The 13,267-nt window shown below is 41.6% G+C and overlaps 1 protein-coding gene across 1 annotated transcript; it reads right to left on the bottom strand.

The window, feature by feature from the left end:
• Positions 1-2,382: 2,382 nt before the first annotated feature.
• On the bottom strand, positions 2,383-10,458 carry TM4SF1 (transmembrane 4 L six family member 1). The gene is made up of 6 exons (XM_055569391.1): positions 10,327-10,458; positions 9,975-10,233; positions 8,415-8,504; positions 8,180-8,325; positions 4,861-5,041; positions 2,383-2,630 (listed from the first exon to the last, which is right to left on the bottom strand). The coding sequence occupies exons 2-6, from the start codon at positions 10,149-10,151 to the stop codon at positions 2,616-2,618; spliced, it is 609 nt and encodes a 202-aa protein (XP_055425366.1). The 5' UTR covers positions 10,152-10,233; positions 10,327-10,458; the 3' UTR covers positions 2,383-2,615.
• Positions 10,459-13,267: the final 2,809 nt, after the last annotated feature.

The raw sequence follows: 13,267 nt of genomic DNA, 5'->3' as shown, positions 1-13,267 counted from the left end.
TAATATATGATATTTGTTTTTCTCTTTCTATTGCAGTTCTTATGCATGTGCATGCTAAGTCGCTTCAATCGTGTCCAACTCTTTGTGACTGTATGCGCTGTAACCTGTCAGTTTCCCCTGTCCAAGGGATTCTCCAGGCAAGAATATTGTTGTGGGTTGCCATACTCTCCTCCAGGGGAATCTTCCCAACCCAGTGATCGAACCTGTGTCTCTTATGTCTCCTGCATCGGCAGGTGGGTTCTTTACTGCTAGCGCCACCTGCTTAACCTAGTATCTAAGGACTCCTAAGAGGCCCATGGATTGCTATCTATGGTAAGGGAAGTTGTTAAACTTGGATGGAAAAAAATTTTATCATTGTTTTTATTAACCTCTAATGAAAATGTAGTATTAATATATCCTTTATTGTGACTGCATGGAAGAAGTCACAGCAGAATCAGGATACTTTGAACAACAATACAAAATTACACATCTTTTTGTATCACATCGAAATTGTTGGATGTATCTCAAAAGATCATTTCAATTGGAATCGTATTTCAAAAGTCCGGTAGCTCTGGGACTTCCCTGGGGGTCCAGTGGCTAAGACTCCGTGCTCCCAATGCCGAAGACCCAGCTTTGCTCCCTGGTCAGGGAACTAGACCCCACACGCTTCAACTAAGGGTTTACATGTCACAACTAAAAATCCTACACACCAGTGCTAAAGATCCTATATGCCGAAATGAAGACCCCATGCAGCCAAATAAATAAATAAAAAGTACAGTAGTTCTTCAGATCAGACCAGATCAGTCGCTCAGTCGTGTCCGACTCTTTGCGACCCCATGAATCGCAGCACGCCAGGCCTCCCTGTCCATCACCAACCCCCGGAGTTCACTCAGACTCACGTCCATTGAGTCAGTGATGCCATCCAGCCATCTCATGCTCTGTCGTCCCCTTCTCCTCCTGCCCCCAATCCCTCCCAGCATCAGAGTCTTTTCCAATGAGTCAACTCTTCGCATGAGGTGGCCAAAGTACTGGAGTTTCAGCTTTAGCATCATTCCTTACAAAGAAATCCCAGGGCTGAACTCCTTCACTGCTAGATCACTCTTGATCACTGCTTTCCTGTCTACAGGTGCTGGTGTGATGGAGCTGCCTTGCAAGACAACTATCTTACGATTTTAAAAAATGTTTTGTTAAAATAGTCAATATCTGGGTTTACTTTCTTATCCTATGTCTTTGTTTTTTGCATTTTAAACAGTATTCTTCAAAGGAGTTCATAACCTTCACCAGACTGCCTGAAAGACCAAGGCACAAGAAAGATTAGAACCCTTTAGGCAGGAGACCTTGGTCTCAGGAGGAGCTCTGCTGTCTAACAGCCAGTGAGGCTTCTTTATTAACTAACTAGTTTGTCTGTTGCCTAGGCCAGTAAACACCAAAAGCAGACAGTTTTTGTGTACAATTCCCAGTAGGGCAGGGGACTCTGTCACTTGAAAGAACCTAACAATATAACAGATGCGAGATGTAAAGAGAGTCTGTTACCTCCAGAGGAGCCTGCTGTCTGGAGCACCCAAGACAAAGGAAAGTTGCCTGATGAGGTGGATGGCCCAAATGCATGGATAGTAGAGGAAGATAGAAAAGGAGAAAGAGGCTGAAGAAGAGAAAGTGATCAAGAAACCAGAAGACACAAAGCCCCTAGCAATGGAGGCCATACAATCTGCAGACTGGGGGAAAAAAAAAAAAAAAAAAAACAGGAAGAAAAAAGGAGGAACATGAAACAAAGGACGATGAAACCAAACAACAAAATGGTAGTGAATACTTTATTTGCTGTATCGAAACAAGTAAATTTGGGGGTATTTCCTCATGGTCCTCCCGCCCCTCCATCCCCATATTCCCATGATGATCAACTGCTTTATTCCATTTCCCATCTTTCTTCTTGTCCAGGCCTTTCTCTTTTTATGTCCATGATCCTCAGTCTTGTCTCTGAAGGCCAAAAACTTTTCCACGTGTCAGAAAAATCCAGGATTTGGTAGTCCTTGTTATAACTCACTGCTTTGCCTATTTTGACTCATTCATTTAGATTCAAGTATTCTCAATCTGCCCCCCAACCCCCAAGCTGGGGAATTACATGTCTGTTTCATAACATGAATCAGTTCAAAAGGCCCCTTGTTAGAGGTTTGCATACAAATGGGAAACACCATATAAACAGTGAAAAAATATATCTTTTCAGGTTGTTGGATTTTCTCCTTAATGGTCTTTAAAAAAGCAACTAGAAATCTTTCATTTAATAAACACATGCACATATAAATATATAGAATAGTAACTGGAATGTGATATTTATCATTGTAATGTTTTTCAAAAACATGATTTCAGCCAGAGTTTATCTCAGGTAGGCTGGACACTGTCAGTCTGTTAAATTAACTCCAGAGTGTGGTTTATTTTCTTACTCTTACAAAAAAACAGAATTTCTCTGCTAAGTTCAAACACCAATATCCGGAGAAGATGCCAGTCTTTATACACACTTATAAAAGTAGAACACGTAGTGTATGATACACTAGTATAAAGTTTTACAAATTAAGACAAGTAAAATATATAAATTACAGTGACACAGAGGAAGATTTTCCGTTTGTCTTGGGGTAATTCTTCTAGCAGTCATATTGCTGTAAAGAAAATGAAATACGTATCAGGTTCTGATCAGGCTAAACAAACAATGATGACATTTCGGTGCTTTAAATCTGTTTTAAGCAAACAAAGCAGACCAATCTCAGCTTCAGCAGAGGTTGGGCCAACAACAATGAGAGCTTAGACAATGCTCATAAAGTGTTTCCTAAACAAACCGGACTGTTGTCCTTCCCAAGTAAAAGCTGAAGAAAGAGGCCGTGGAAAGTGCAGCTTTCAAGGCCTGGCTGGCTTTTATATGTTCAGGGTGGGTTTTTAACCTCAAGGATTTAAGAGATAATGTGATGGGAGTTTTACATTGGTGCCAACCCAATGTGGGCAACTTTTGAATTAAACGCTACATACAGAGTTGACCAATCTATACTAAAAATCTTGCTCTTCGAAACTGTCTTTTGCCTTGCAAACAAACATAACAGATCTGACCTGCAGTGTCTGGGAAGAAGCCACCCCTATAGTGACTGGGAAACCCAGCAGGACTCTTGGCTCCCTTAACCCAGAAGAGTGTCATTCTGCCAAACCACTGTAGCAATTTTAGTCATTGGCAATTATATTGTTGTTTAATCACTAAGTCGTGTTTGACTCCAGCCAGGCTCCTCTGTCCATGGGATTCTCCAGGCAAGAAAAGCAGAATGGGTTACCATTTCCTTCTCCAGGGGATCTTCCTGAGCCAGGGATCCTGCTTTGGCAGGTGGATATCTGTCCCCAAAATGCACCAGTGCTGAAGTACAATGGGGTCTCACCCAGTTTATACTCTTGCCTTGTAGGAAACTCAAGGCTAAAGATAGGTTATATTATAGTAATCCCAAGAGCCTTCTTTGCCTCTGCCCAACCGTATTGCCTGGAAACAATTCCATATTGAAAGTTTTCCACTCTACTGTTTTCTCGGAAATTTGGCAGGCTCCCAAAGCAATTATTAATCTTGCTGTATTTGCCTGATAAGGACATCTAGATTTTTATTTTAACTTCCCCTCAAAAATTATAGAAAGTTTCCATCTATTTCGAGCAAAGCTTTTCATGATAGCCATGGGGTTTTCATTTTTTATTAGGCTTTGTCTTACTTTCAAAGAAAGTTAGGAAACCTTGAACCAGAGAAGTGGGTGGTTAGAAAAATACAAATTAAATAAGTTTCAGTTTTCCTAATCCTGCTTTACAGAGCAAGACATAAAACAACCCTCCCTTCCCCCCAAATTTGACCAAAGCTGAACTTCTATCAGTTCAGTAATATATGTTTTTTTTAGGAAAATATAGAAACAAGAACTTTCCCCACCACTAACAAATGCATATTTCTTTTCCAAATCACATCCCCAGGAAACAAGCGCTTCCTGGTTTTCTTTCACAGTGAAAGGTTTTTAATAAGCTGTTATTCAAAGGCTACTAGTGATTCTCTATGCTTAGCTATTTGGGCATTTTTGTGACTCCTTATTAGGAAGGAACTGTAGGAAACCCAACAGAACAGCAAGCTCTGCATACAGGTTAAGAGCAGGAGCTGTGGCATTTGAAGCCTGTTGCTTCCTGACTAGGTGATCTTAGAAACATTGCTTAATCTCTGCATCATAGGCTCTTCTGGAATAGGGGTTTAACATGATGCCTCGGGCAATGGGTGATAGCAGTTACTTGTGTATGCTAGTTGGGAATGTGAGAGCAGGCAGAGAGAGAACATTTCTTTTGTGTCCCTGCAGTCTGAGCAGGGGTAGCGAAAGGGGTAGTGGGTTATGTCCTGAAGAAGCACCTTGTCTATAGGTGACATTGTCTTATTTACACAGAGCCAACTACAAAGAACCAAGATAACCCAGTAACTGTGACTCTCAAAGGAGCTTACCATTGAGAGCAAAAGCAGAAGGGATAGTTAGGGAGTTTGGGGTCAATACGTACATACTGTTATGTTTAAAATGGATAACCAACGAGGTCCTACTGTATAGCACAAGGAAGTCTGCCCAGTGTTATATGGCAACCTAGGTGGGAAGGGAGTCTGGAGGAGAAGAGATACATGTATGTGTATGACTGAGTCCCTTTGCTATCAACCTGAAACCATCACAACACTGTTAATTGGCTCTACCCCAGTATAAAATAAAAAGTTAAAAAAAAAAAGCCCACTGCTGTAAATGCTTTTCCACAAAAATGGAATAAACATTAGTAGGTTGAGCAGGGTTTAATTTTTGTCTTCTTGTCTCTAGGATGAAAACAATGGTGAATTTTTACACAGGTTCTTACCTGTTGGCGAGAGGAACAACGACCACAGATACCTCCAAGCATTCCGTTTATTACTTGAATGAGACACAAGATGAATTCAATCCCACCAAGTGCCAAGAGGATCGAAAACAGAGAGACATTCCATTCCACTATATGCTTGGGTTCGATGCATTGGGACCATGTGGAGCTATCCAGAAGGTAACTGTGGATGAAAAGAAACTTCTGACACACAGCCACATCAATGGGATGTCTCATAAACATACTTCTCATGCCATGTTTTTTCATTTAGAAAAAAAAAAGATTAATTCAATGCCTTATATCAGATGCTTCCAATCCAAGTCTTTCTGCAGAATAAGGAATTTAGCCCAGATCTTGTTGCAATAATTAATAGAAAATTCAGCAAAGATTGTTGAGCACTCAGTGTGAGTTAGACATCTAGACAAGTCTAGGGATAGAATAGCCTGAACTCTGTCCTGGAAAAACATTTCTTAGGAGAAGAAATGATAGGCAATCTCAACGCAACCAATAGCTTGATCAGGTAAACTAAGTGTCAAAGGGTCACAGAGGAAGGACACGTAACTTGGGCAAAGGAGAAGAGTTGCTTTTGTATCTAGTCCACAAGTCTGAGCTCCATGAAGGTAGGAACTAGAGCTATTCACGATTGTCTATTCAACCCCTAGACCAGTATCTGGCCCATAGTAAGTATTCTACACAATGGAAAAGGAACTGAATGACAAATAGCAATCTGAAGTCATTTTGTGAAATGTTCGCTAACCATCTGCTGTTGTTTTTTAGTCGCTAAGTCATGTCCAACTTTTTTTCAACCCCATAGACTATAGCCCGCCAGGCTCCTCTGTCCGTGGGATTCTCCAGGCAAGAATACTGGAGTGGGTTGCCATTTTCTTCTCCAGGGGATCGAACCCACATCTCCTGCATTGTAGGCAAATTCTTTACCACTCAGCCACCAGGGAAGCCTCAGCAAACCATACTGGAGTCATTATCTGAATATACATATTCTTAATAGAATAGGATTCAATCATATGGGAAAATCTAGGATTGATTTAATTCCATTCAGAGATCTGGAATAATTCTTTCCTTGTACTGTCTTCCTGCCACAACAGAACAAAGCAACTGGGGATTAGAGACCTCATTTTGGAATGGTTAAAGGAGCCAATCAGAAATTCAATTTGATTGATGGAATTATGATTGATTATGAAAAAAATTCTGTTCTTCTGGCCCTGTATTTAACAAAAATCCATAATTTCAGGACACAATGGAAAAAAGTTCTTTGGTTCTACTTGGCTATTAAGCAACTAACCAGTGGCTTGTTATTTCCCATACTGAAATCTCTGAAGAAGTAGAAATGAGGAATGACATAGAAACTGGAGGTTTCTTGCAGAAGTTGATTGGATCCATGAGAGGGGAGATAGAATAATCAGCTACAAACTTTCCTGTAAGTTTATAGCTGATGAATCACCTCTCCTTGGATGAATCATAATGTTTTTTTAGGTGGGTTTGTGTGGTAGATCACATGTTTTTGAATACAGGAGTAACCAGTTTCTACTGGTACATTCAGTATATTCAGTACAAAGCATGAAAAATATGGTCTGAGAAATCATGATCAATGACAATTTTAAACACCAAAATTTCAAATTCCAGTGAGCACTGTTTTCCTTCAGAAGCTATCATTGGGCTGAACCCATTGCAAGCTGTAATAAGATGGCAGTGCTCATTCTGTCAGCTTTTGTGACAAATATTTTACATATAGTAACTTATTAATCTTCCTGACAACTGCCATTGGTTTTATTTTACAGATAAAATAACTGAGATGCAGAGAGCTCAGTTCACCTTTTCCTAGTTACTGAGACAGTAAATACAGAGCTGGAATTGAACTCTGCTGTTGCTGCTGCTAAGTCGCTTCAGCCATGTCTGACTCTGTGCGACCCCATAGACGGCCGCCCACCACACTCTGCCGTCCCTGGGATTCTCCAGGCAAGAACACTGGAGTGGGTTGCCATTTCCTTCTCCAATGCATGAAAGTGAAAAGTGAAAGGGAAGTCGCTCAGTTGTGTCCGACTCTTCGAGACCCCATGGACTGAAGCCTACCAGGCTCCTCCATCCATGGGATTTTCCAGGCAAGAGTACTGGAGTGGGTTGCCATTGGAATTGAACTCAGGATCGATCTAATTCCATATTCATGATCTTAAGATATCACTCCATGCCACATAATTCATGAAAGACAAACATTCCTGAAAGTATATGAGCAATTCAAATTCATGATTCATATTATTTTCACTCATGAATCCCATGTCTAAACCTTTCAAAATTCACTATGTCATTCATTTATCATTATGTACATCAGTTTCTGGAGAAGGCAACAGTACCCCACTCCAGTACTCTTGCCTGGAGGATCCCATGGATGGGGGAGCCTGGTAGGCTGCAGCCCATGGGGTCACTGGGAGTCAGACACGACTGAGCGACTTCCCTTTCACTTTTCACTTTACTGCATTGGAGAAGGAAATGGCAACCCACTCCAGTATTCTTGCCTGGAGAATCCCAGGGACGGGGGAGCCTGGTGGGCTGCCCTCTATGGGGTTGCACAGAGTCGGACATGACTGAAGTGACTTAGCAGCAGCAGCACATCAGTTTCTATCAGCTATTTCTGTCCTTTTCTCAATAATAGATAAGTAATACAGTATCAGCATAAAACAGTGGAGCCACTTGGATTTTCCCAATGTTAAAGTCATGAATAAGATCTGTCTTATACAGCCTGACCACTTTGAATAAAGGGTGTATTATACATAATTGTTATGTTATATGTGAGTGTGTGTGTGTTGGTAGTATGATTGACCCTGGGCTTTGGTTAAATGCATATGGCTTTCACTGGTGCTTTATAAGGATTCCATAAGATTTTCTTCTAAAATAGTAGAATCAGACAATTGCTCTGGTATAGTATACACACTATACAAGCACAGACTCTATAGCTAGGCTGCCTGGGTTCAAATCCTGACTGTCACATCTGAGCAATGTGACTTTTGATAAGTTACTTGATCTCCCTGGGTCTCCATACCCTCATCTGTAAAAGAGGAGCAATAGTGGAAGTCCCCTCACATGTCATCAAGAGGACTGAGCCAGTGAATCCATTAAAAAGCTTCTCTGGGTCAGAGACTGGGAATCCATCCTCTGATACCCATTGCCTGAACTGTCCCCCAGTCAGTGAGAATAAACCTGGCAAGAAGATGGATGAGCGAATGGTTGATGCCTTTTTAATCTGGTGGGTTTACCACTATACACACATGGTGGATAAGAATGTGCAACCTTATTGGGTACAATCACTTACTCTCCCTCTGTGTTGGCAAAGGTATAGTTCCACTGGCCACTGGCATCCATGCACCTTGGTCCTTCCTCCAAGGCCAGCGCAGCCACAGTGACACAGTAGCCAGAGCCTCCAATTCCAATGAGTGCAGCCAGTATAGAAGACAGCATCTAGGGAAGGGAGGACCACCAGAAGTGAGGCACAGAACATCACAGCTACCCCTTAGGGACCATTTCCCCACCAGAGAGGGAAGACCTACCGCGCATCTTTTGCCACAGTTTTCATGGCCACAGCACCCGCAGCAGTCTTCCTGGTCCAGTCCAATGAAGATGAATGCTGGCAGGAACATCTGGTTAGAAAGCAGATTGAAATCAGATTGAATGCAAATTGAAATCATTGATTTTCCCTAGGTCCATAGGGGTCAGTCAATCTAAGCATCTTTTGGTAAAACATTTTTCTTTCTGATATTGCTGAACGTCTTTGGGTTAGGTTGACCAAATATCTCAGAGAACATAAACTCTGAGAAGAAGAGATAAACCTTCAAAGTGTAATATCTGATTATTTTTATGTAGTGTGTCACGTTAGGTAGGGTCAGGATATAGCATGGGAGGGGTAAAATAATAACCCATAAATGTGTTAATTCCATGAGTTCATAACATAGTTCCAGATGCAAACTGTTTTGAAAATATTGCATGGAAGATAACAACAAAACTTTAAAAGAATAACTAAAAAATTTTTTTATAAACAAGAGAGAGGAAAACTCAGTATAGTAAAGGTGCACTGCTTCATTGAAGACACCATCGCATGGTTGTAATGTCACAATAAAGCTCTTAAAATGAGCTTGAAACCCTTTGAGTTCAAGATCAAAAGAAGCAAGGTATTGTATTAAAGACAAATGATTATGAAATTAACTATACCTCAATGAAACAAAACAAGACAAAAACTGACCTGAGAACTAGTGGGAGAAAAAAAAACAAGTGATTATGTTAGCATGATAGTAATGCTTAAATTCCAAGCAGATTTGCCATACCAGAGTTAGTGTATTAAGTTTAAATATCCTTTACTCGACTAAGCAAAATATTCTGTATGGTATTAGCAGTTCCATAAAACTTCTCTTCAAAATTCTCAATCCCAGCATTTCAAAGTGGCAAACCCAAGTTTGCCCACATTCTTTCCAGGCTACGGTCGAAGTTAATACTTTCAGCACCCAGGTTGGCAGGCAAATTCCTCTCACTTCACTTAAAAACAAACCTTGGAAAAAACAACACATTCCACTATTAGCTTCAGACCGTGATTTGCTGCTAACTGAAGGATTTTCCCTAAACGCCACACCCCAGGCTTACATAAAGGAGAAAATGTATAGTCCTTTCTAAATAGCAGTGCTCTCACAATTCGTTATTTTTCCCTGTCACAGATGCTTGAGAACAAACAGCAAAGAATTTGTATCCAAAACTCTGTTGATTTAGACAGAGAACTATCGGACTCCTCCCCGTTTCCCAGAGCGGATGTGAAATGAGTACCGGCTCAAGGACTAGAAACTCTAGAGGTTCTCAAATCTGATTGAAAAGCTAGTCCATGTTTCTAGCTGTAAAGTAAGAGAATTTAGCAAAAAGGTAGTTGAAATGGGGATTTTGTAAACCAACCTTTAGTAAAATGAATACCCTATACCTATCTCAACGTCCTTGATAAGTTTTCAAAATAAGAATGAACAAAAATCCTGGATTTGGAAACATGCCTTATAGAAAACTTTCCATGAAAACATCTCATCTAACAGGAAAGAAATTTTTTTCAAGGCTGTAATGATTTCTGAACGACTTACCAGCAAGCCCCCTCCCAGGATACCGGAGAAGAACCACACGAAGCGGCTGAGATGGTTATCAGAAGCATACTTGGTTTCCCCATTAGGAAAGTAAAGCAAAATATTAGCGACAATGCAGAGGGTGGCGAGCCACACCAGCGAATGTCCGATGCATCGCGCGCATCTTCCGTAGCACATGGTGGTGGAGTTTATGTCCCCACTCCCTTTACTCCGAGGCTTGGCTCGGTGATGGCCCTGATCAGATGAGAGCGTGCCCCGTCTGCGGGAGAAAGCAAAAACAGTTCTCAGCCCATTCCTGCAACCTCTTAAATACTCTGAGTTCTTAGTCACCACCGGTGGATGAAGTACTTGCTTTTCATTGGTCCCGATGGCAGGCTCCGGTTGGGGGGGTGGGGTGGGGAGGGTTGGTAGGGAGAGAATGTCCCGCCCTCCAAATGAAATCCTTGGGACAAACGAAACCAGGGGCAGGACCTGAGAAACAGCCTTTGTTATAGGCAAGAGAGAAGATGATTAATCCTCCACAAGGAATTCACTGTGTAACTCCTTCACAGGATTAAAAAAAAAAAAAAAAAAAACCCACAGGAAAGTCTAATTCAACTTTCCAGTAAATGCCAAGCGTCCACCGTGTGACAGCCCTGGTGGAGGCTGCAAGTCTGTTCCACGCAGCTCTCTGGACGGCTTCCAGGCTGAGGGCTCTGTGCTCACTTCCACCTCCGCGCTGATTTAATCTGAGACCTGAAGCATCTCTAAGCTCCTGTCCCTGTCACTCACAGATTTAAGGAGGCTGTTGGGAAAATGACAGGGCTGCCTTCTTGCCTCTGCCTCTGGTGTGCTCAGCAAGACCGCACCTACTGTCCAGCCTTCCCGGACATCTGCCTCCAAAACAAATCTGGCACCAACACAAAGGTGGCATTAGTCAACACAAAGGGCTCAGACACCTTTTTATTCCCGAGTATTGCTGTCAGGTAGAGCGATGCCAGCATGAGCCAAGAGAGACCTAAAGCCTGGGAAAAGAATAAAAAAGAAGAAGAAAGAAAGAAAAACAAAGGAACAGAAGATAAAGGGACTTGGCAAGCGGAGTGGGGAAGCAAGATTGAGAGAGTCTGGGTTTCCTGAGAGAAATGTACCCAGTTGAAGAGGGCACAGGGCAAGCAGTGGTCTGCCAGCCAGATCCCAAGATGAGTTTTTGCAGGCCTGAAAGCATGTTAGATAAACTTTCTGGTCTGATTATGTTACAGAAGGAGGGATTGGATTCTGAATAAGTCTAGCCCTTGAATAGCAGGTGGCACTGGCCAGGTGGGTAAAGGGAGGACTGATTGATTGGCTAAGTGGGGCCAGGACTGCAGAGACTCCATCACCAGGACAAAATAGTGAATACAAAATAGAGGCCAAAGGCCAAGATGAGGCATTGTTAGTTCAAAAGAGGAAAGTGAGGAACTTCCCTGGGGGTCCAATGGCTAAGACTCCATGTTCCCAATGTGGGGGGCCTGGGTTCGATCCCTGGTCAGGGAACTGGATCCCACATGCTGCAACCAAAGATCCTTTGTGTTGCAGCTAAGACCTGGTGCAGCCAAATAAATATTTTTATTTATTTATTTATTTTAATTGGAGTCTAATTACTTTACAATATTGTAGTGGTTTTTGCCATACATTGACATGAATCAGCCATGGGTTCCCCATCCTGAATCCCCCTCCCACCTCCCTCCCCATCCCATCCCTATGGGTCATCCCAGTGCACCAGCCCTGAGCACCCTGTCTCATGCATTGAACCTGGACTGGCGATCTGTTTCACATATGATAATATACATGTTTCAATGCTATTCTCTCAGATCATCCCACCCTCTCCCTCTCCCACAGAGTCCAAAAGACTGTTCTATACATCTGTGTCTCTTTTGCTGTCTCACATACAGGGTTGTCGTTACCATCTTTCTAAATTCCATATATATATGCATTAGTATACTGTATTGGTGTTTTTCTTTCTGGCTTACTTCACTCTGTATAATAGGCTCCAGTTTCATCCACCTCATTAGAACTGATTCAAATGTATTCTTTTTAATGGCTGAGTAATACTCCATTGTGTATATGTACCACAGCTTTCTTATCCATTCATCTGCTGATGGACATCTAGGTTGCTTCCATGTCCTGGCTATTATAAACAGTGCTGCGATGAACATTGGGGTACACGTGTCTCTTTCAATTCTGGTTTCTTTAGTGTCTATGCCCAGCAGTGGGATTGCTGGGTCATATGGCAGCTCTATTTCCAGTTTTTTAAGGAATCTCCACACTGTTCTCCATAGTGTCTGTACTAGTTTGCATTCCCACCAACAGTGTAAGAGGGTTCCCTTTTCTTCACACCCTCTCCAGCATTTATTGTTTGTAGGTTTTTGGATAGCATCCATTCTGACCAGTGTGAGATGGTACCTAAATGTGGTTTTGATTTGCATTTCTCTGATAATGAGTGATGTTGAGCATCTTTTCATGTGTTTGTTAGCCATCAGTATGTCTTCTTTGGAGAAATGTCTGTTTAGTTCTTTGGCCCATTTTTTGATTGGGTCGTTTATTTTTCTGGAATTGAGCTGTAGGAGTTGCTTGTATATTTTTGAGATTAGTTCTTTGTCAGTTGCTTCATTTGCTATTATTTTCTCCCATTCTGAAGGCTGTCTTTTCAGTTTGCTTATAGTTTCCTTCGTTATGCAAAAGCCTTTAGGTTTAATTAGGTCCCATTTGTTTATTTTTGCTTTTATTTCCAATATTCTGGGAGGTGGGTCATAGAGGATCCTGCTGTGATTTATGTCAGAGAGTGTTTTGCCTATGTTCTCCTCTAGGAGTTTTATAGTTTCTGGTCTTACATTTAGATCTTTAATCCATTTTGAGTTTCTTTTTGTGTATGGTGTTAGAAAGTGTTCTAGTTTCATTCTTTTACAAGTGGTTGACCAGTTTTCCCAGCACCACTTGTTAAAGAGACTGTCTTTTCTCTATTGTATATTCTTGCCTCCTTTGTCAAAGATAAGGTGTCCATAGGTGCGTGGATTTATCTCTGGGCTTTCAATTTTGTTCCACTGATCTATATTTCTGTCTTTGTGCCAGTACCATGCTGTCTTGATGACTATGGCTTTGTAGTAGAGCCTGAAGTCAGGCAGGTTGATAATTTTTTTTTTTAAATAAAAAAGAGGAAGGTGAACCCAGCTGATGAATCTAGAAGCTCAGGCTGAGGCCAGAGTTTAAAGGATTTGGACCAGATCTAGAGGGCAGAACATATGTCCAAATTGAAGAGCCAGCTGGTGTTAATGACA

Source organism: Bubalus kerabau, chromosome 2 (genome assembly GCF_029407905.1).
Source record: "Bubalus kerabau isolate K-KA32 ecotype Philippines breed swamp buffalo chromosome 2, PCC_UOA_SB_1v2, whole genome shotgun sequence".
NCBI lineage: Eukaryota > Metazoa > Chordata > Mammalia > Artiodactyla > Bovidae > Bubalus > Bubalus kerabau.
This window is presented reverse-complemented; position numbering and strand designations above follow the sequence as displayed.

Coding starts and splice junctions, on each gene's coding strand:
- TM4SF1 (XM_055569391.1), bottom strand. CDS start 10,151: ATGTGCTACGGAAGATGCGCGCGATGCATCGGACATTCGCTGGTGTGG. Junction 8,326..8,414: donor ACTGTGGCAAAAGATGCGCG/GTAGGTCTTCCC, acceptor TCCCTTCCCTAG/ATGCTGTCTTCTATACTGGC. Junction 5,042..8,179: donor TTTGCCAACACAGAGGGAGA/GTAAGTGATTGT, acceptor TTTCATCCACAG/TTACCTTCTGGATAGCTCCA.